Source organism: Limulus polyphemus, unplaced genomic scaffold, assembly GCF_000517525.1.
Source record: "Limulus polyphemus unplaced genomic scaffold, Limulus_polyphemus-2.1.2 Scaffold8093, whole genome shotgun sequence".
NCBI classification, from domain to species: domain Eukaryota; kingdom Metazoa; phylum Arthropoda; class Merostomata; order Xiphosura; family Limulidae; genus Limulus; species Limulus polyphemus.
This window is the reverse complement of record NW_013673703.1, coordinates 7,489-32,506: the sequence shown is the minus strand read 5'-3', so window position 1 is coordinate 32,506 and position 25,018 is coordinate 7,489. Positions and strand designations below refer to the sequence as shown.

General features: G+C 31.3%; 1 protein-coding gene across 1 annotated transcript; it reads right to left on the bottom strand.

Moving 5' to 3' along the window:
* Positions 1-6,762: 6,762 nt before the first annotated feature.
* Positions 6,763-24,254, bottom strand: LOC106475106 (membralin-like). Its single transcript, XM_022379313.1, has 5 exons — positions 24,120-24,254; positions 16,642-16,993; positions 14,249-14,786; positions 8,894-9,004; positions 6,763-6,917 (listed from the first exon to the last, which is right to left on the bottom strand). Exons 2-5 carry the CDS (start codon positions 16,834-16,836, stop codon positions 6,763-6,765), a joined length of 999 nt encoding a protein of 332 aa, XP_022235021.1. The 5' UTR covers positions 16,837-16,993; positions 24,120-24,254.
* Positions 24,255-25,018: the final 764 nt, after the last annotated feature.

Sequence of the window (25,018 nt, the reverse complement as noted above, 5' to 3'; positions counted from 1 at the left end):
GTTATTTGTAAACTTAAGTAGTATTCTGTCAATCTGTTTTATAATCCATGTACACCACAAGTGACTGGCTTCTCATATAAAACATGATTCAAAACTAGGGATATAACAGAAATTTATTCTGCATCCTTGAAAGATTACTCTAGCTATGTAACTTTGAACAAACTGGATGACATAAATATCAAAATGGTTTACAAATTATGTAAGTACACCTAGTAGGCTATACTTCATTAGTTCCAGGTTTACAGTTGTGATATCGTGAGATGTTATATTGTGACTTTATTTTAGGCCTGTGTAAGGCGGTAATTAATTCTTTATGTTATTGTCATTAAGTGGGTAATGAGCCACAAAACAAATAATCAAAACAAAGTGTTTTTGCCCCCGGGTGCTGAGAACCCTTGCCACGCCACTGCATGCACACCAAAATTTGGTTTTTAAATGAGTAATACAAGTTAATTCTTCAGCTTCGAAGTGGTTGTGAGGATACAATAACAAGATTGATCAAATGGAAGTCTTTTTCTGTAATCATTTACAAAGATGTAATATCAACTTCAATCTAATAATTTTTTAAAATAACAATTTACTAAATGTTACCAAAATAAATTACTTACCAATAAACAAAAAAATCTGATGATGGGAATACCGTAGCAACATTGAAATTTTATTTAATCATGATTATTATTCTTGGAATACAAATGATAGCATAATAAAGTAATAAATAAGAATAAAGTAAATGTTTATTACATGCTATATTGTGAACAACGATGCTGTAATTTAAATCTATAATGATGAGACATTATTTATGTTACCTGAAAAAAAAAATGGTAATCTTCCCAGCATAAAACTTTTATCATGTGTAATAGTTGATAACTCTTTTCTTGATAAAGCCAGTATTCATGAGACTTGTATAACATAATTTTTTTGAATAATTAGTTACCTCATTTTGCAAGAGGTATTTAGGTAGATGTTTGTTACCTTTGTAGTATGTTTTTTATGTGTTTTTTTCAGGTTATATATTCCTTTTTAGAGAGGTCTGGAAACAGATGTTAGATACTTGTATGGAATGGTTTTTTCTGTTTAATTTTCTAATTTTTGAGAGAGCAGAGGTTATTAAAGGCATAAGAATTTTATATGGAAACACCTCTTCATCTTTGTTATGGTTTTAATTAATATTGTCATAACTCTATTACTTAATGTTATTCATATTGTTTATATTCAGAAGTGTTGTAACAACCAAAGATAAGCTGTAATTATTAATGTTTCAAGAGTAACTGTTTTACTATATATTCTTTAATATTAAACTTAAACTATATAAACATCACAATTTATATCAATTTGTATATACATAATTTATCTCAGTGCTATAGTGAAAATGCAGTATACATATAGTTATTTGCTTTGCGTTCACAGAAATTACAGTTATAAAAAAAACAACAACTAAAATACTCACTTGTTGAGTTTAGTAATTGATTTTTACTTTTATTTTTAGACGTTATCTACTACTGAAATGTTATTGATTGGATTATGAGTATGTAACTTTTTTTCAATTAAATACTTGTGTTTCTGAGTAATTCAGTAGGAAGAATCTTGAGGAATTTCTGTCATTAATACTCATAGAATCATAATGATGTATACTTCTGTATTTCCTTTAAATAAAATAATTTTCTTTCTCCTCTATTTATACCATTGTTCATAACTTCCAATCTCTCATTTTTCTGTTACTTTTTAAAATATCTCACTTTTTTTTTCATGTATTATATATATATATATATATACATATAAGGTGTAATAAATTATTTTATAATCTTAACTTTACACCTAACTGTTGGCACGAGATGCCATCAATTTAAAAAACATTTGACACTCACTTCCTTAAGCTAGAAAAGACCTCAATTCTAGAATGGTATTGAAAATCATTAACAGAGAACCAAGCATAACTTTACTGCTGATCTACTGGGGGAGGGGGGGGGGGCTATTGGTAATGTTGCAGGGTGGGAAAATATTCCACCTTGACCAGAACTGACCAACATATCACAAAAATGTTATTGGATGTACCAACAAATAAATGCATTCATTATTAGCATAAAACTTGAAATACTTTTACATTATGCCAAATTATTAATGCCATGTTGCAAGAAAGGAAAAATGACCACTGCTGACCTGAACTATTTTACTGTGTGTACTGAAAACAAGCATACCATTACAATAAAACATTAAGTGCTCTTTCATAAACATTATTTTATTAACTCTTAAAAATATTCTACTAAACAAACATTTTGTGAAGTTTTACAAATTTTGTTATTGCTGCAAAAACATAACAGAATGAAATGCCACAGCATCAGTCTTGTTGTAAAAACTACGCTCTTTACTAATTAGCAAAAATTATCAGTGCACCCCTTCAGTTACACCATTTATATCCCCAATTGTTTTTTTCTAGGTGTCCAAATAAAAACTGAAAATACTTGACTAAGACTACATTATTAAACTATTCTTGAAATTTTAACCTCAGCCAACTCTGAACTAGATGCTTATCAAGACACTCATAATACATTATGGTTCTTTTGGAAAGTTCACCATTTGAGCCAAAATGCAATGATTCATGCCTCTTTTACTCAGTTTCTTAATAAAGTCAACAATACAAATAGTCATTGCCTAACAGGAAACCAACAGAGATATCAGAGGTTCCTAGTCATTAAAATGTTAAATCGGCATGTCTTGTAATAAATAAAAGTCAAGAGATATATAACGTTTGAGTGGATTGTTTCTTTTTATTTTTTGTTTAACTTTATTATGTGAAACAATCCATTCAAAAGCTGTATCTCTGGACTTTTATTTAAAGTGTATAGTGGATTTCCTCTGCTCACAACAAATGTCTTGTAATAGCTGTAAATCACCTATTAAACTATAACATCAAACTGTTATGTTGAGTTAGTTACGATCAGTGAAATAATGAGAGAAGCTGTACTGTGACACATTACCCACAAGGCCATATCAACCATAACACAACAATGAAAAAGACTAAAAAGGTATGCAATTTATGTGAATGTACCACATGCATGTGTAGAAAGTTACATGTACAAATACTTGAATTTATGCATATTTCATGTACACTTGTGTGAAGAACATGGTACAATATAAACAAAAATATGGTTGTCTAAAGCAGCTTAAAGCTATGCATTGTAAGAAGCTAGTGCATCCAAGGGTAGTGACAAAGACTGATCATTGTTAGGACCTGCCCCTATTTGGAGTCTCTTGTTCTTTCCATGCATTGAACAAGTACTTCAACTAATAATTATTAAATGGCACTATCATTTAGGTTACCAGAAATAACCACAGCCAACCAATTTTCACTTTTTAATTGTAAACATAAGTAGAATTTAAAGTAGAAATTACAGTGATATAAATGATGACATATGATTAAATCTTGAGCAATGCATTAAAAATCTAGAACCTCAAGATTTATTACATCCATACATCAGTTCAGCAAGTTCATTATTTAAATTCTCTAGTAAATAATAAACTCAGACTGCATACTGTATGTGTTCCATATGAAATACCAAATTGACTGATATGTGCAAAAAAACCTACAGTTTCCACCATTTTATGTTGCTAATCATAATTAGCAACTTCAACTTTTACATTTGTTATAACTAACATATCCATTAACTTGTGTAATTTTTTTATGTTTCTGTGCTGAAAATCAACTCTTTCCATCATTACTTTCAATACCAATGAACTCCAAAATATTTAATACGGTATCAGTTTTGCTATTATTAACTAACATTGGTCAACCTCAAGAAACTCTGCTGCACAAGTTTGGCTGTTGTTGATAATAATCACTTGATATATCTTCCTACATTTCGCTATGATTTGTTTAATTTTTATAGCAGATTTGGTTCTATATACAACACTTTTCAAAGTATGAGGTGAAAATTTAAGAAAGTTGCACTGAATGTTTTCAAGAAATAGATTAAGAATTATGAAGCCAAAGTTAAATACTATTGATTAAACACTCTTTCTAATAGTACACAAGGTCATCTGATATGCTGAGTAGATATATATATATAATTCCCACTTGAAACAGCCTAAAATATATATATATATATATTCTAGATAAAAACTTTAAATTATAACTGCAGACACTGTGTGATCGTACTCATCAAAGCTAAAATACATAACATATATGTATCTATTTATATTTCTCATAGGGTATGTGCTCTTACAATTCTTATCCCCACCTATCACTCAAAGAATAATTTCTACAAGTAACTTAACATTTCTATAGCATTTAACAAAACTACCTTGTTAATGTATACGTGTAAACTTACAAAGACCATCATGATAAATGCTGCAGCTATATAGGAGGTCCTCGTCATCCACATGCTGACAAATCGATAATGTTCACCAGTAACTACATTTCTTACATATCCTATAAGACAATATCATAAAAAGTTTCACCTCCACTGAAACAACACATATTACAAATTACTTAATAATGATTCAAGACAGACCTTTACAGAATAACAACGCATACTTTGCACAGCCTATGCCAGTTAAAATATCAAATATCATAGGGTATTACGAGTATATAATGTTTCTCACTTATATTTGTTACAGATTTCACTTCAAAAAAAAAAGTTACTGTAATTAACATGTTCTACAACTATAAATAAATATTTCACTAAACTGTTATTGATGAGTTACGACATGTTAAGCAACAAATTAAATCTGAAGGGTGTCTGAAAATTCTGGAATCATTGGTGATTTGCAGCTTTTCTTAATTTCAGAGCTTAGCTGAATGGCACCTTCCCAGGACATTGGATTGGCAGACATGGGCCAAAATCTCTGGAGACTGCTCAAGGTATGTGTGTACAAAAAGAACATCAGGGAAACTGAACATTTGAAACAACGAATTTGCGAAGAGTATCAGACCACTAACAATGACACAAATATGCTTCGCAGTGTTCAAAGAGAATGGAAATACTGTCTCCAAACTTGTTTCAAATTACAAGAACAGCATGTAGAACACATTCAGTAAAATGTGATGAAGTGCCTAATGGTTTCAGATTTTGTGGACACCCTGTAGTATCTTAATTAAATATTCTTTGCTATTTGTCACAAACTCTTATATATGTGCTTACTGTGCTACAAATTCAATCTCAAAAGGTCACATTATGTAGTATATTTCCATCTATTGACAACTATGATCTATTTCTTTCTTTTATTTTATTTGCTGTCATATGATGATACAGTAATCATGAAGTTTTAACTGTGTTTTTGAAACAGCCTTAATCTGAAACATATAAGAACATTTAATGTAGTATAGGTAAAAGGTTTGCACTAAACATTTAGTTTTGTAGTTTGTTTTAGTGCAATGCTACACAATACACTATATGCACTCTCACCATAACAGAAAATCAGTCCCCTGATTTTAAAGCTGTACATCCATAAATGCACTGATGAACAACAAGGGGACTGCATTAAATGAAGTTGTTCTTTGATTACCGTAACATAAAGTACATAACAAAATGTAAAACAATTGTTAAGGTACTAGTAATGTATCTTTCAGTTAATTTAAAGACAGCACAACTTTAGGTTATGCTGAGGCTAATTGGCTTCCTAATGAAGCCTTTATATATCTAATAAGGTGCTAGCTGCAATGCACAAGAAAAATAGCTGTATAAGGTATTTACAGACCTGACTTGTATGCTTATTACCTATTGTTGTAGAAAATATTTGGATTCACTACAATTTATACTACTGGAATATACTTCCTCGACAAACTCAACAGTAGATAAATTGTCAAAATCTATCCTGCTATGCCACTAGCAAGTGTAATAGAGTATACCATTATAAAATCAAACAAATATACTTCCTCGACAAACTCAGCAGTAGATAAATTGTCAAAATCTATCCTGCTATGCCACTAGCAAGTGTAATAGAGTATACCATTATAAAATCAAACAAATATACTTCCTCGACAAACTCAGCAGTAGATAAATTGTCAAAATCTATCCTGCTATGCCACTAGCAAGTGTAATAGAGTATACCATTATAAAATCAAACATATTTGCTCACACTAGATAACAAATCTATAATATAAGGATTAGAGAACTTTAGAAGCTATATCAGTTCAACTAGATTAATATAGGATATTAATCATAGAATAGCACAAAACTTATATGATCATATATCCCTTCCAGACTAACAAAACAATACAAAACTAGACTAAAATTTTACTTAAAACAGTAGGTTAGTTATATGAATTTTGTTTTCATCTAAAGCATGAACTTGTATTTATTTATTTTAATAATTTGTCCCTCACAACTTATGGTAACCAAACCAACTGTTTATATTAAAAAACTTAACGAAAAAAAACAGAGATTAAGTGTTTGTGGTGAAAATATATCAGTTTAGTCCCAACACCAAAGTTTGTATCCAGTTAACAAATATAAAGTATTTATGAAAGTTTTATTTACACTTACTGTTAATTTCATAATGCTTCAAAAAAAATCATTCTGCAAGGACTATATTGACAAACACTCTGAGAAAAATAGTTAACCCAAATTTAATCTTATGTTAACACTGTGATCTCATGTTATTATCTCTCACTTTGCACCATTAAAATAGAGAAGAAATTACTCAGGATGATCTCGGCATAAAAAAACTTTATAATGTTTCTTACAACTCGAACAGCTGCCAAACACGTGTCCATATCAAAAGTTCTCACACTACTGAAAGTATATTAACATTTAAAATTTAATCTCAGTCTAACCACTTTGTAATATTAAGCAAACCTTTATTTTCTTCTTTTTCTGCCAAATTCTTCAAGCTGGCCATTAATACATCATCATACCCCAAAAACTCATCCAACAAGAACCTACTGAACCAGTCACCAAAACAAGTATCTTTGTGAGGGTCTGCTAGAAGAGAAATAATACTTGTATTAGTAAATAATATTTAAAAAAAGGGATATATTTTCAAGCATTAACAATAACTAGGTACATGAAAATGAAACGAGTTAAAATGAACATAAGCAAGAAAAACATAGCATTCACATTACAGCATTTTTAGTACTTAAAAGTAGTTTTAGTGTTTCTAATAGAAAGTGTACCAGAAGAGACTAAGTTTGCAAACATTTTGAAATACTGAATTTTGTTGGATAAGTAGTTTAAAAAATAAACAGTACATCCTACATTTATCAAAATATGTTCACAAGAATAATAATAATTCAGTAATATGTGAACAAAAAATATTCAGTTGTATAATACTAAAACTTCTAACTGGAATTTTTAGTACCATTCAAAATATTCACGCACTGAGGTTTGTTTAGGTTGTTACAACATTTATGACAAAAATCTGGGGTGTCCACAAAACATGGCTGCCAATTGAAGACATTTCTTTTTTCTTGTTTATTTGAAGTAATGTGTGTAATGTTATTTGTGTAATGGTACAGAGCAGTGATAAATGTCGTGATGCGATCTGCATCAAATGTCTTAAACGCTGTATGAATTTTGAGAGTGAATACTTTGAGCATTTTCTGTGAAATGTATAGATATTCAGCCCATGTAAACTGACTTTTGGACTGTGCTGGAAACCTTGCTGTTTATAGACTATTTCAGAAACTAAAAATCCAATTTCAAGGTAACATATAAAATTTCAGCAACATGACAAGGAATTAAAAGTGGTGATGCAGTAATTGAAAAATTAAATTGGTTGTACAAAACTCCAATACCTAATTAGATCTGATAATCATTCATACTTCAAAATTAAAAAATAAGAGCAATAATGAAAACCATCAATGACAATTACATGTTACAGAAATGAATGATTAGCTTCATTATAAGCCAACTGTAGTCAGGTACAAGAACCAAAACTTGATTAATTCAGATTTACCAAAATAGCTTCATTATAAGCCAACTGTAATCAAATTGACTAATTCACATTTACTAAACTGAGTCAATAAAGAGATTTAAAAACAAAATGTGAAAAAATAGTTCTTGTATAATTTAATGTATGACAATGTTCAATGTTTGTGATGAACATGTACGTCATTCTTTCCAAAAACTCGGTTGTCTTTAACTATTTTACCATCTTTAATTATGGAATTATTTTTAATCTATAAAATTTAGTACTGTTTCAGCTCAAAAATGTAATTTATTATGTCATTCTGACATGAAATTATCTTCAAGATATGTTTGCATGTTTTAGAATTTTTTGCACAAAGCAATCCCTAATTTAGAACTTACAGACTTGATGGAAAGGCAATTTACCAACCACACACACCACTAACTCTTGGACTACTCTTGTCTGACCAAGTAGTAGGATTTGATCATCAATATAATAATGAACCCATGATCTCCAAGTGCAAAACATATTCCTGCAGCAATGGAACATGAAACTTGACACTACTCATCCACAGTTTAAGGCACACCAACAATTAGGCAACATCCAGCCCCTTCAAATTATGTGAACACAAATTTCACAAATGTTCAGTATTAATTTCTATAAAATGTGTAACCTTATGGTAGATCAAGAACCACAGTATTTATTTAAAAAAAAGCACTCACTGACTTAAACTCAACTAGAAAATGAGGTCTGTCTAGAACTGCTACTTCACCTATACCTTTAAAATCAGCAAGTTGCAAAATCGTGAGTCAACATTCAAGTATTTGTAAGTATTATCCAAGCTACTAGCTAGTTTCTCATAATAACATGTATCTAACAAATAAATGGTAGAATCCCTTTGGAGTTAAAACTTACCATATAAAATATATTACATAAATATTTTTAATTTCATCTCACCTAATTTCTTGAAAAACTACAAAATAAGAAAGTGTTTTATAACTTTATAGTTCAAAAGAATAGTTAACAAAAAATCTGAAATTAAACTCACCCAGTGTGACAATTTTGACAGGAATGTTTAGCTTCTGTCTTGTACTGGCTGACAACCGTAGAAAACCATACTCAAGTGAATACTCTACTGCATATTCATCTTGTGGCCAAACTACAAAGATGAGGAAAAAGCACACACTAATCTTTTAATGTAATTTTAAACATACAAGTCCAAATATATCATTTTTAGCCATAGCATAGCAGCTCATAGAACAGCTCTGATTTGTTTTGTTTTTCAAGTACAAACTTTTAGCTCATAGCTCCATCATTGCTTGACTGATTTGAGATCTAATCACAGTTTTTGACTCAGAATGTCAAACCCTTTCGACTGATGTATTTGACCACACCTAAGATCTCATAGATTAATTGACTCTAATTCTGCCTAAAATAACTTCAAGTGCCATGGCTATTGAGGATTCTCTCTTGTTTAAATAGTTAACATTGCAAAAACATAGAGCAGATTTTAGAATCTAAAATTTTAGAAAGTATCTGGTTTTTGACAAATGACTCGGGCTTAATCTTTCTACTTTGTATCTTATAAGTATCATTTTCTTTTAATATTTTATGCCACTTTATTTACAATTCCTAGTTAGCTAAAATTAAATTATAATACAACAAAATCAAGGATAAGTAAACATGATTCTATAGAGTTACCATGAAAATAAAACACTTAAAATCATAGTACTAAATATAACTTTGGTAGATCACATTATGCATTCTATAAGTGATTAAATGGATTGTTACACAAGTATTAATGTAAAAATTCAATGAAAAATGTTATACACAATATGGAAATGATTGTTTTATATGCAACAAAACAATTTTTTGAAGCTTTTTCTACTGAATCCACAAAAATCCTTTTTAACCAAAAAGTTAATTAAATGTATTAAAAAATAAGGATTTGTTTCTGTTTGACAGATGCAGGTTTCTATTAATTCAATCAGAAAGAAACTCAATTTGGGTTCAATGTTTTCTTTAAATGAAATCACTCTCAGGTTCTCAGCAAAAATCAGTCTTAGCTTAATGCTCCTTCAAAATAAAGCCACTTTCAGAATCCTAGCAACTGAAATCTGCTAGGAAGCCATTCGGTTCACTTATGATTTAATGCTTTCATGGACCAAATAAAACAATCATCAGGATCCTATTAGGTGCAAGAATATAGAGATGCAGTAAGATAAGAATTTATAAATTAAGTTTAAAACTTTAACCAGCATAAATCTGGTTAATAACAATTTACTTGATAATCAAAAAATAAAATTAAAACTATAAAAGGAATATATATATTTAGGTTTGAAATTAATTATTGTAATGATACAAAACATTTTACAAGAAGAAACAAAGGGAAAAGAAGAAAGTTATACGATGCACTATTATTCTGTATCCAAGTCCTATGCTATACACAGAGCATTACACCTCATTTTCATGTTGCCCGTTAGGTTATCAATGTATGATTTTTGAATATTGTTTTCAATATTCTGTATTATCACCCCCCATAGTTCAGCCAAGTTGTTTGATCACCTTCTGACCTTCTCAGTTTTTACACAAGTCTATAAGCTTAAAGAATATTTACATCAGGACATTGTACATGCCAAGCCATTGCTGTTAGTGTTCCATTAGCCTCTTTATGGTAAGCCATCATCATTATTTCAGCTCATTTGCAGTACACTTTGAATCTTGCAGGAAGATGAATACCCACCCAATGTTGGATTAAATCTGTCTGTACTTGTCAATAATCAGGGTGCCATGTGTAGAGCACATACACTGTTCGCCGAGATGCAGCCCCAAGCCTGTAGTGATCCCTGGACATGCTTCACTGTAGATGTTGTACACTAGAGTGTAACATCTTACTTTTCTCTGCTGTTGAATAAACAGTCATTTATTGTTTCTGAACAACTTTCACTTGGATTTGTCTGTAAAAAGTACACATCTTAAATCTTGCTGCTCATAACACTGTTTTTGGCTTGTTGCTCATTTCAACCTTTTGGTTTGGTTACCTCTTCTCAGCAGTAGTTTTCAAGCAGCTATACATCCACTAAGACCAATTCAAGCCAATGTGTATCTTACTGTTCTAGACTCAAAGTAACATTCACACCTGTATTTACAGTAAGGTCATTGGCAAGATATGTACTTGATCAGTGTATATCTCATAAATAACATACTCTGAGATACTTAGCATCACTTTTGGAGTGTTTTAGTTTTTAGTCTTAATCATTTCTATTATTAACAGTGCCAGTTTCACGTATTCTCTTCAGAATCTTGCACCCAGTTCCTACTGAAACATGAAGATATGCCACAATTTTCCCATGCATGACTGCCTGTACTTTTAAAGGCTTTACACTGCAGAGTACTTTCTGATTCATTGAATGACAACCAATCACAGAGTAATCTATCAACACCTCACCATGCTATGATACAGTTCACTTTTATACAACAAAGGGGTGACCTTCCAGCTTTCTCATACTATTTGCCTTTCATACACTTCTTCCTCACCATTTTCATAATTATTTTCAATACTGTATATACACACAAATATTTTTGGACAATAAATAAATTCATCTATTTTATCTTTAATTTTTTTATTAATATGAACTGCCTTTGAGCAAAATCTTTGAGTGTTTATTAAAATATCACTTTCTAACAGTCAGAAAGAAATTTGCTAATTCACTGTTAAGTCTTCCCTTACCTGACTCTGTGTTGCCCTCAATTAAGTAAAATCATTAAAGACATAAGCAGAAAGGTTTGGACAATTCAATTCTGTTTCATTCCTAGAAGGTTGGTAAAATCTATCTCAGTTTAATTAATTTCAGACAAGAATTGTTTTCAGGCAAGTAAACTCTTATCAAGTACAATACAAAATACTCAAAAAACCCAGCTAGAAATGGGTGGAATAAATTTCCTCACATTAAAGCCCTCTGGAAAACACTTTTTCAAATTACCAAGTAAAAAATGTTCTAATAATTCAACCTGAATGAATTTAAATAATTGTGCCTACCTTGAATAGTGTTAATTGTACATACCAAGTAATTGTAATATTAACTGTATTGAGCTTTACCCTTGACTATAAACAAATATATTATTATGTATTATATTTACTATCAGCCAACTATACCAAAACAATTTTTATGAGCTTATCATAACTGACCTTAAACAATATTTTCTAGAAAGTAATTTGATTGTTCCAATGACTCGACTCATCTAAAGTAACATAATTTTTTAGTTTGCTGGTGTCTAAGTATCATGTCATCACTCACCTCAAGTTTCACAATTTACAGTTGAAATTAGTGTTGCAGTCATATAGATGCTGTATAAGATGAACAAAAACCTTTAGTGTGGTTAAATGCAAGAAGACACACCTATTCACTTTTGATTTGACAAAAAACAAGTGTAACGTACAATTAAAGTGACACCATACATCATGTTAAGACTCAAAGTAATGCTGTTTCTCCTATGGCTCGTAACACCTTTTAAGCAGTGCCAAAAAAAACACAAAAAACTCACAAAACAAGAGTTTAAATACTTCTTATCACAGGTGGCCATTCTTAATCTTGATGAATACCATATTCAACCTCTCTGGAAATTTCTTTCCTGTAGGCCAGTGTTTTACAAACTTTAAAAATTGACACTCCCGTAACTCAGCAAAATGTCTGTTTCACCTCCTCTTCACATTAAAATAATTTTTGCAAGTGATAACAGCAAAATCAGCATTTTCTTTTCTTGTTTTTGATACATTTTTATTTGAATGAAAAAATACTTTTAAGGAGTGAATAAATGCAAGAGCAAAAAATCTTTGAGAGCAAAATAATAGTTTTGTTAGATTATCTCCAACTCTTCTGTTTCTTCCATCATTATTTTTGGGCTCTCCCACCAAAAGGCCGTGTCCAACAGTTTGGAAAACACTGTTCTAGGCTATTTTAGGGCAAAAAAAACAAACCCTCTGATATTTAGAGTAGCAACCAAATTTTTTTTAAAAGTTAGTCACATGGGAGTTGATTTATTTTACCATTATTTTTTCTGAAGTGGCAAAAATAATCTGTCCTTTAGTGAATAAACAAAAGATCCACACACAACCACAAACAAACTGGTTAACTTAATTGTAGTTTATATTGAGAAAGCACTATCACCAGTTTCAAAAAATAAAAATAAAATTAGTAGATAACAGTTTAATGACTATGCATATTTCTACTCTCCAATGCATGATAACGAATATAAGAAAGCATTACTATACATTTAAAGAAAAGTTTTAAATCAACCTTCATTAACTCTTTTGCTGCCACATTCATAAAGAACTTTCTCAGAGCCGAATTTCAGAAACAAAAAGACATTTTGATATTTCATTACTTATCTGAAAGGTGAAACTGATAAACTGTGGGAAGCACAAAGGGGAATATCCTTCCTTCGAGGTGGCAAAAAATTCAAAACTCACACAGTAATGCTCTAAAGGGGGACATAATATGTGCTTGTGTCCCTGACAGTGAAAGGGTTAAGTACTTATCTACTCAATCTTTTACTTGATAACTGGACTGGAGATAAATGGACCATGATTATCAACACAACCTCAATTATTTCATTTTTTTCATGTACCGTTTAGTATACTAATCTCTAATACTTACGAAGGAAACAGAATCCATCACGTAATATACTGGGACATTATACCTATTGAACAGATTTGTTTCAAATTAAGAAATGTTCTGCATGGTTATTAATTTGCCTCTGGGTTTTTTGTAGTCATTGTTTTAAAATAAGTTCAGTCTTCAACTTTGTGTCAAATAAACTGGAATAATATTGTGTATACTAATTTTAATACAACCTAATACTGTGTTGAAATTTCATATTTACATTTGGTCTTGTTGACATAATACTTTGAATATGATCAATTTTGTTGACATTAACTTAGAGATTTACTCCATACAGATTAAAAATTAAACATTTGATGAGTTATCTCTTATCTAATGGAACAGACCAAGATTGTAGTTCTTACTAGTCAATATAAGACAGTAGAGACATATTTAATCATAATGCACACATATAAAAATTTTCAAATTCATAAAGACTAAATATTACTATATTACTTAAGTCTAAACACTATCTTTTATTTGATTTTTACATGAATTCTACATTTCAGCCAAATTTCACTAGATGCTTTAGAATTTTACAAAATATTTCCTTTTTTGATGCACATGTACCATTTCTGCAGTGTAACCACTGTATCAAGCAGATCTTTATGCAACAGGTTCTTTATAGACATTTTTTAAGTTGGGATCATAAATATCAAGTTATTCTTTCTAAAATTCTTATTGTATTTTCTACTGTTTAACAACAAAGTATGAAAACGTAAAGTGAAATAGTTATACTATACCGGTTTTTGTCAACATCTCCAACTCAGACAGAGAGTCTTTTAAAGGATGTGGATATCCCTCATGAGGTTTTGGAAGGAATTCCTTTTCCATATAACTCAAATTTAAAAATGATGAGAGCTCACTGCTTGATTCAACCTTCCCATCATTCAGTAGAGTATCTCCCATTTTGATATCTGTTCTCTTCTCTTGAATAACAGCTTCTTTAAAACTGTCATCTGCTTTTTCTTGAAGAAGGCTATTACTGTTACCAACCTCTTTTCCTGAAGATTCTAAAGTTGCAGTCAGAGAAACTGTAGATTGACTGGTTAAGTTTTCAGGAAGATATTCTGTATTTTCGTACCTTTCTTGTGAAATCTGCTCTTCCTCTTTTGGGGTTTCAAGAGTATAAGGGTCTTCCCTTCTCTCAACATGATGTAAAATTTCAACACGTAAAATACCATCACGAGGCCAGTCATTATGAAGATGGTCCAAACAACTAATTGGTGTACGAATAAATGCGGTATGGATATATGCAAGAATGAACAATGACATCAGAGCCTGATGAGAAAACAAGTTTTCTTAAGACAAAAGGTGCAAAAAGTTAGCCGTTTTTTGGTAATAAAATATTAAATGTAACAAGAAATTAAATAAAAAAAACCATACACAAGGCTCAATGACTTGTATACCCAACAGACAATGTCAGTGGAAAGAACAATATATAACTCACATGTGATATTCACAGTTACACTATATTATTATGCATATGTATTTTTAGTAAATATACATAACTTACAATGTTTTTTGTAATGGCTAACATTTACATTACCAGAATTGTAAAAAGGTGAGTTTAAATAACATTTTTATTTTTCATTTGTAATGTTTCACAAACAATAAACATATATAAGTGTGCAGATACATTTACTTCATTCTGGAACACACTGTCAGCTTCTTAGAAGAGGGGATGGTATTAGTGGTTGACTGCATATTATATTGCATTATTCTGCAACCTTCTGAACTCACTGTGTAAAGATAAGCCAGTGTGCAAACGAAAATTATATTGGGAAGGTAGAAGTTGTTGAGGACTTTTAGCACAAAGCTACACAATTGGTTATCTGTACTCTACTCACCACAGGAATCAAACACCAAATTATGGCATTGTAAGTAAAGCTGTGTTCAAAGGCTCATTTGCTAGCCCGGAATCCAAAGATAGTTCTGGACATTCAGAGGACTTTCAGATGCCATTCAAGTTGTATCAGTGTTTTTGTTTTTATCTTGCTAACAGAAACCATTTGACAATGTTTGAATACTAATCACACATTAAATGGCATTTAGATGGAAAATCCAATCATCTTTTAACTTGTGTAACTTCTTATAGTTGAAGGTATATATCTATGTTAGTGTCTTTCAGTTCTGTTTGTTTATTATTATGTTTATTAATTATATATAATTAATCAACAGTTCTTTGTTCAAAAGTGACTGTCAGTTGCAGTTCTTTTAGTTAGCCACAACAGGGTGCTCTTGTAATGAAAGCTTACTGTATGTAGCTCTACAAGAATTGCATGTAGCATCAAATCAAATACACGTACATGTGAAGATTTGCTTGCAAAACACAACCTAACAGAATATGAATCTTATACTCGCATGTAAGCTATCCTTCATACTACAGAAAAACATTTTCATATAACTACCTAACAGACTTCTCAAATTGCAAAATTACAAAATGTTCCAATACTTTATGATTACATGATCAAATAATTGTATTAAAACTGATTTTCCATTTCCATTCAAAGACGATATTACCTACAGTGTGTAATGACTTCACAATGTAACATACAGTACTTAATAGTCCTTCAATCATAAGCTGGAAAATTAATTATATTTGTGGCATTATAAAAATGTGCATACAAGAACTGGTCAGCCCAATAACATATATTTTAAGTAAATCAAGTAAAATCTTAAATGGCCAAAATTCAAGTCAACCATATGTTTTCCACACAATTATTCAAGTCAACCATATGTTTTCCACACAATTACAGCAAAAAAAATATACTTCAAAAATAGTTTTCACACACAGTAAGTTAACATTTATCACACATTTTCATAAAAACCCAATGCATTCTGCATTTGTCACAAATGATTTAAACACTAATTATTTTGCCTCTTTCTGTAGCACATAAGGTTAACATTAGTTTAAATTTAATAAAGTGTATCTCATCACTACTAAGTGGGTCCTACTTCTGCATTGTATACATATCATATATTATTTTTTTCTAAACATAGCTTATATTTTATGTATTTTTTTTAACATTCATACGTATTGCACTCTTGGCTTCCATTTCTTTAAATGTGTGTGTATACAAAAACCTAGAGCAACATTTAAATAAACTTAACTCCTATAATTGATTTAACTCACCTTAGCCAAAACCATGTATTCAAATAGTTTTCTAACTGGTGGAGGAAAAGCTCTGGCATACACTAAAGCAACTCGAACAAAGAGTGCATGGAAGAGACGATCCCTCATATTTTGACCAATATTAGGATTGTTATTGTTGTTGTTTCTTGGCTGGTTTCCAAGGTTTCCAGGAGGAAGTTGATTATTTCCTGACATTCTTGTTCCTGTTATGTGACTATACTAGAAGCAACAGAAAAATCTGTAGTTTTCAATTTGCAAATGTCAACAGAATGGTTAAAATAACCATCTGACATCTTCCTGTTGTCTTTACTTCTCTGTCTACTCATTCCAAGAAGCCATCAATTATGTCAATCTGAAATTAAGACATTAGTACAGTATCAATAAACTTGTATAAACATATGACACATCTACATTGTAGCCTACAAAACAAAATGGGGAACAGCTGAGATAGTGACATTCTATTAACTTATACAAATGATACTTAACTTAATTCCTATCATAAAGGGTACTAGTGAAAGCTAAAAGCTCTCTTGTTGGCCTTTTTAACTACTGCATTTACTTGTAGTGACACATGCCTTCATCTGAGTTTTGTTTTCTATTATTTCTGTGTAACTATTTAAGTCAATACTATCCTGTCCTGATAATAACTAATCTGTATCTCTGTCATTGCACAAATGTACAGATGCTAATACAGTAAACTAGGTTTTATGAAGGAAAGTAATTATTGAAGGGATGTTTATTTTAACCACTACTATGTCATATCCCAGCCTGCCTGGATTTCCCTGCTATAGGATGAAAGGCCTCATCAGAACTGGATATCACAGATACAGTGTGGTTGATGTATTATTATACAGTATTCTTCATTTTCACTCAAAGGTTCTTACAATTCATTGAATACAATAGGAACTATATTATAATAATATAAAACCAATAAGGAATTAATACTATCTTGAACATATCCTGCTTTATTTACTAAATAACTAGTTATAAGTAAAACAATGTATAATAAAATAAACTAGTGTTAATTAAGACTGGGAAAAATTTGATATAATTGTGTATATATTGTAAGACAGCAGAACTCTTCATAACTATATAAAACTTAACTTATACTACAGTTTTTTTTGTGGAAATTTCAAGAAGCACCGTATTTTTCTATGCTAATCACAAAATATATAAATGTTACTCCTATATGCTGATGACCATAAAATGCATCAGAAGTTACTTTAAGAAAATGTGGAGTAAATTTTATGGAAGATTAAATGTCCATATTAAATAAATTGTTGATGACTGCCAAGTTACTGTCATATCCTATGTCATATTATTATAGAGCCTACTAAGTTAAAATAGAATACTTAGGTCCACATGAATAAACTCTAATGTATTTATACACTATATAGTTCATGTAACATTATACTAAAACATATTTAGGCAGCAGTTAAATTGGGATTTTAAAAGAAGTGGAACTCCCTTTTGTGATCTAATTTAATGTTTCAATCAGAATAGTAATAGCTTGTATCCTCAAGAGGCAAAACACTGTTCCAGATCATTCTGTCCCAATTTAACCCCTGTATTTAGGACAGAAATTCTGGTTTTTATCACCACATATTATAAGTGATTGCTTTGTGAAAGGCTTGATTAAGCCAATTGACTTTTAATCAATAAAAACAATCAGTAACAGAAAAACGTAATCATGAACTGTAATAAAACAAAAAAGCCTACTTTGTTGTACAAGTACATTAACTCATTAGATGCAACAAAGAGAATTTAATGATATCTTCGTGTGTACAATAAACACCGAAATATTAAGGTTGATAAAAACATATTTTGTTCCTGTAGAATTCAAGAACAGTATGCAAGGTAATGGTCTATGAAAAAAAACATCATTTGTCTACTTTTATCTTGCCGTGGTGAGGTCGTAAATATGGCATATTGACAAGTGCCAGCAACCCTGGCATTAGAGAAGGTGGAGGAGGAGGGTGGAGAGATGGGTGACCTATGCTCTTGATATCAACTTAATAGCACTTAGCATGACTTATCACTATTATTTATTCTATGTGCAATTTCCACTTCAATATTATATACAATTCAAGAACTGTGTACAATTTCACTTCACTATATACAATTGCACTTTACTGTGTACAATTTCTACTTCACTACATTACATTTTAGTATATACAATTCCACTTTACTGTGTACAATTTAAACTTCACCACATTACATTTCAGTATATACATTTTCACTTTACTGTGTACAATTTATACTTCACTACATTACATTTCAGTATATACAAGTTCACATTACTATGTACAATTTCTACTTCGCTACATTACATTTCAGTATATACATTTTCACTTTACTGTGTACAATTTATACTTCACTACATTACATTTCAGTATATACAAGTTCACATTACTATGTACAATTTATACTTCACTACATTAAATTTCAGTATATACAAGTTCACATTACTATGTACAATTTACACTTCACTACATTACATTTCAGTATATACAAGTTCACATTACTATGTACAATTTCTACTTCACTACATTACATTTCAGTATATACAGTTTCACTTTACTGTGTACAGTTTATACTTCACTACATTACATTTCAGTATATACAAGTTCACATTACTATGTACAATTTCTACTTCACTACATTACATTTCAGTATATACATTTTCACTTTACTGTGTACAATTTCTACTTCACTACATTTCAGTACTTATTCATGGTGTGGTATTTCCTGAAGCAATCCAAACAAAATCCTAACTTACATTCCTTGCAAACTGTAGATAATTTTTTCTTCTGTCACTTTTGTAGTGATTAACTGAAGCACACAACATGTTACCTGTTTATGGCATCCTCTATCAATCTGTGTATGTGTCAGAAAGTGACGATTAACCCATTCTTTGGCAAGGAGTCTGTCGGGTAGATTCACACTTCATCATCCCTGGCCTGATGCAGCAAGTGTTCCATATTTCTCAAGAATTTGAAACATCACATTGTAACTAAATTCTATTAGTTTCATTCTTTTTCCACTTTTAACCAGACATTGATTATATGCATCGAGAATGGTGACATCAAGTATATGCATAAAGAGTTTGTAATACCATTTCAGTGTTTTTGTCACATATTCTACACCCCTCCAATCTGTGCATCACTTTTGTCAACAAGCCTCATGTTCTCTGTATAATTAATCACTGCATCTGGTTTCATTATAGGTTCCTTAGTTTTATAGTCCACTTTGCCATTGTCTTTGTGAAAGGTACTGATCACTGTCACGATGTTTGTCATGCCAGTTCATCAAAAGTACTTTACCTGACTTTCTTCACTCACATTCGTGCAGTAAACTTTGGCATGTGTTTCCAATCACATGTGTTTCTGTCACATCTCGTTTGTCATGCCAGTTCATCAAGAGCTCTTCATGCAGTAAACTTTGGCATGTGTTCCCAGTCACATGTGATTCTGTCACATCTCATTTGTCATGCCAGTTCATCAAGAGCACTTCATGCAGTAAACTTAGGCATGTGTTTTTCTGGTTTTTTCTCACAGTTCCACATGTTCCAGTTTTTGTGCATGCATGAAATTACTCAAATATGGTGATGAATACCAATTATCAGTGGATAATAAATGCCTTTTTCCCATATACTTTGCCATTAGATTCTTCACCACAGCACCAGAGGGTCACTTTTGGGAACGTCCATGTCATTACACAATGGGATCTAAGACAATTTCATTTTTACAACAGCATAAAATGAAAAGTTTCATTCCAAATTGATGGCATTTTAATGGTATATACTGCTTGAAAACAAGCCTACCTTTGAACAAAACTAGAGATTCATCAATCACTAGCTTATGGAATGGGTAAAAAAATTTGCTGAATCTTGAAGTTATCATAGCAAACACTTCTCCAAGTTTCCATATTCGATCATTCTCAGATGGATGGTTACTGTCAGCGAAATGTAAAAACCTTATGAGGAGGAGAAATCTGTCCCTGGTTATGTATTTTCCAAAAATTGGAGTTCCAATCAATGGGTCAATTTTTCAATAATCCTGGAGCCAATGTTTCTTTATAAGGGGCATCAATAAAAGTCTGTAAAAAAATGCATACAATTCCTGTACCCGTCTACCCATCTATGAACCTGGAGCGAATATAAAGTTATCCACTATGTACCTGTAATATTTGTTGGTTTCTGTGACAATAAATTACATCAATTCCTGGTCAAAGAAGGCCTCAAAATAGTCAAGTTCTTTTACATCATCACCATGAGGCCAGTCTTCAGTCACACCTGAATGCTACCTGTCAAAATCATGAACATTTGGCTGAAAATTGTAACCATCGGTCCACACAAGGGATGCATGAGTAGCCTTGTAGAAGAAAAGAGGCAAGTGTCTCCATCTCTCCACCCTTGATGATTCATCACCACTTATTTCGACATCCTGAACCCAACATTCTCCCTTACTATACAAGTCCCAATCCTTGACTTCTGATTCCTGGAACAAAACATCTCTTAGAGTCAAAAATCATGGGCATTCACTCGAGAGGTGTCAAAGTTTTTAGAGCCTTTAGTTTTTTGGATGCGTAGGTGGTGGTGGCAGGTGCTTGGCATCATGACCACGTGGAGGAACTGGATCATCAATATCTTCCTCACTACTGCTTATAACTATTTTTCTATCTTTCTCTTCACAAGCTCTCTTTTCTTTGCAATAATTTTCTTCCTTACACCACCAATACCACGAGAATTTTATGGTAGAGGCTCACTATCAGAAGAAGAGATGTATGTACTCTCCATAATGTATGAGAGAGAACTGAGTAATGGGGAAAGCATGGGAGGACAGAAGGAAGTACAAGTGATGTATGAGACTCTGTATGGCTGAAAAATTTGGCACACATTTGAGTTATAGGCCACAGAATTTGGAACCTCATATGAGGACCGTAGCAGCTGATGCATTATGAGCCCACCAAAACATCAATTCTACATAATAAACATTAATTTTAAATTTAGGATGCACTGCAGAACAAAACATAAGATAACAAATGGCCATTTCATTTTTCAAGACTGTCCTTGCACACCCATCCTTGATAAAAGTAAGAAGTTCAGAAAATCATTGAATCCCCTCTTGTTCCTGTCAAATGCTGGCCTTCACTACTGCTTATGGCAACTCATTCCATAAGCCAATCACCCTGTCAGAAAAATAAAACTGTCTTAACTAGAGCCTAGCTTGTCTTTTTTATATTTTAGAATTATGCTTTCCCATCCCATTATCTTCAGAATACAGAACAAAGAAATCAGAAGCCTTTATCCTACCAATCCCTCTGATAATCTTGCAAACTTAAATAATGACAACTCCTACACAAATTTTCATAAGAAAAAATAAGTTGGAAAATCTTAAACTATCCCTATAGAATAATCCATCCTCACAATCATCATAGAAGCCCTCCTCTAAACTCTTTCCAATAAGTACACATAAGTGCACCATAAAATTCTATAAGCTTTACTACTACTAGCAACAGAATACTGCTTCAGTTATCCAACAGTCCTTTCTTCAGTCACACTACTGAGTGGGTTCATATCTATATTAAATGCGATACTAATTATAACCCAAATGTATTACCTTGCATTTACTATAATTTAGGACAATTTGTGTTATCTCAGCATCCTCAATACTCTTATAAATACCCATAAGTTTACTAATTAAGTCCCTATAAATATCATTGAATAAATAAGAAAAAGCCCAAGCACTGACCTCTGAGATACACTACTAGTAACAATGGTCTAGTTTCACTAGATTTTATTAACAATGACCTTTTCCTTTCTTCCATCCAACCACTCCATAATCCAATTAACTGGCCTATTCTCAACCTCCAATTAAAGTGCCTTTCTTAGCTAATCTACTATGTAGCACTCTACCAAAAGCTTTTCAAAACCTAAGTACACCAAATCCACATCCTTTCCATCATCTAGATAGCAAGTAACATCCTTAAAAAAAAAATAAGGTTTCTCGTCAATGAATCTACATTGGCTCTCTTTTATAATATGATATTAAATGATTTTGCAAAGTTTCTTTCATTAGAATCAAGAATTTGTATCACTACAAACAACTTGCCTACAATTTCCATTGTGAATGTTTATTTCATTTTTCATATCTCCACTACAGATATGCTCAGCTGCAAATCATTTATTCTTATGCAACAACTACTACAAGTTTTACAGTATTCTATTTTTGACTTCTAATTTGAAATTAGTTTAGTATAAATGTATACATAATTTGTTAACAACATGATGAAGGGTGTGTAACATATCCTCATACTGTCAGTGCAAATGTTGAATAGTATGTTCATAATTTAATGAAACGATAGTTACAAACTTATACATGTAGAATGGTTTACCTTTGGTTTATTTCAGTGAACCAAAGGAGTTGTCTTGATGATCCAAATAAGATTTTTCAGTCACATTGTTCATGCATTTATTACATGACATTTTGAAGTATTACATTTAGTCTAAACTATTGCTCATAATGTACTGATTGTGAGTCATGTCAGTGAGTCATGTATTATAAATATTATGCTGTATCTCTTACATTTACATCTGATACCTACAATGACATTGGTGCCAAAGGCAAATCATAAATATGGTAGGAGTTCAAAACTCAAGAAGTATTTGTGTTCAAATTGGAAAAAATAATCATTCCTTCCTTTCTTTACAATATAACAAATTTATTAGAAAACCTTTTAAGCTAAATATTTCACTTATGAAAACAAAGTTTTATTACAAAAATGTCTTTTTAACTTTTAAGATATTCAAAATGTTAAGTTTCACTAAGTACATCACATATCACTATTAATACTAGTACTAGTAGTAGCATAACACCATATGGCTGCATTATTTCAAATTCAACTGAAAGAAATCTACCACATGTACCTAATATTTTTGTGTTGATTTCAAAATTCAAGAGATCCACAAGCTTAAGCACTTTCAAATAGTTCACTACTTTTCTTCGGTGTAAATGAACAATCCAAAAACTCACTGGACATAATTTTTACATTATCATCACCATATTTGATCTTAATTTCTTTAAGTTTAAATTCAGTAATTCAACAGTTAATTTGTTGTCTTTATTTCCTTGAAGTTGAAATAGAAATGGCTTGATTACAATTAACAGCAGTACTCACTAATAGGCCTATACTGCTACAGTGATACTAGTAACAGTAACGGTACTAATACTATATTATATATACTATAATTATATAGTACTGCTACTCGAAGCAGAACTTCCCAGAAGTAAACTCGGTATACTGCACACAGTGTACTTTGTAACTAGTATTAGTAAGTACTACTACCGAGTAATACTATTACTCACACACAGAGAGTAAAACTATTTATTTCTATCAGGTATTCGTTACCTCATACAGATTCACTTGCTTTTCTATATTAAAGATATCATTTATTTATTTTTTACGTAAACACCTACCACTGAATCAGCTTTCTACACACAGACGAAACCTAACTTTCTTACTTCCCTATTGCATACAGAAATGCGTTACACTCCACACTTACGACCTAAGAAACGTAAAACCAGCCAAACTTTATAATCGTTTACACCTGTAACTGTTTAAGTATTCAAAATGGCATGCTTAACATAAAGTTTTGTGTTATGCTCAATAAACTATAATGTAGTAATACATAATAATATAACAAATGTTTCCCTAGTTAAGCTTTTTTTTTCCTTTGTGAATTGGAGAAATTGGTCAGTAAATATAGCGTTCTATCAATAAAAAAAAATGTATAAGTGTATGTTAGCCTTTTCGCATCTTAGATTCTACTTTGTCAATAATTGCCCCCAGTGGCACAGCGGTAAGTCTGCGGACTTACAACGCTAGAAACCGGATTTTGATATCCATAGTGGGCAGAGCACAGATAGCCCATTGTGTAGCTTTGTGCTTAACTTCAAACAAAATTGTCAATAATTCTTCTTCTTCAATGTATTACCAGGGGTTTGAATAAATTCTAAAAACCTATGACTGAAAGGAAAGAACAATATGTATTGATATTGATTAATTAAATTGTGATATATAGGCATATCGTGCATTTTCCACTATCTGTTAATAATATAGGAATTCTTTTTAACTTTTGTTTAGTTTGACTCTATGTAGTTTTGACATATAAATGTGGTCCTGAAAACTGTTGAGTTGTTTCATTCTAGTTGCCCTTGTTTCTTTACAGATATCACCTACTTTGATTACAGGACATTTTGTAAGACAGGTAAATGACAGCAACATCCTTCACCTGTCAAGTAGAAGATATTGTTACGTTTCCGTTTGTTAATTAACTTTCCGTAACTTCGTTCCGACGAAACTTTAGCGACACAAG

Coding starts and splice junctions, on each gene's coding strand:
- LOC106475106 (XM_022379313.1), bottom strand. CDS start 16,836: ATGTCAGGAAATAATCAACTTCCTCCTGGAAACCTTGGAAACCAGCCA. Junction 14,787..16,641: donor AATACATGGTTTTGGCTAAG/GTGAGTTAAATC, acceptor TTTTCTCATCAG/GCTCTGATGTCATTGTTCAT. Junction 9,005..14,248: donor GGAGATGTTGACAAAAACCG/GTATAGTATAAC, acceptor TCATCTTTGTAG/TTTGGCCACAAGATGAATAT.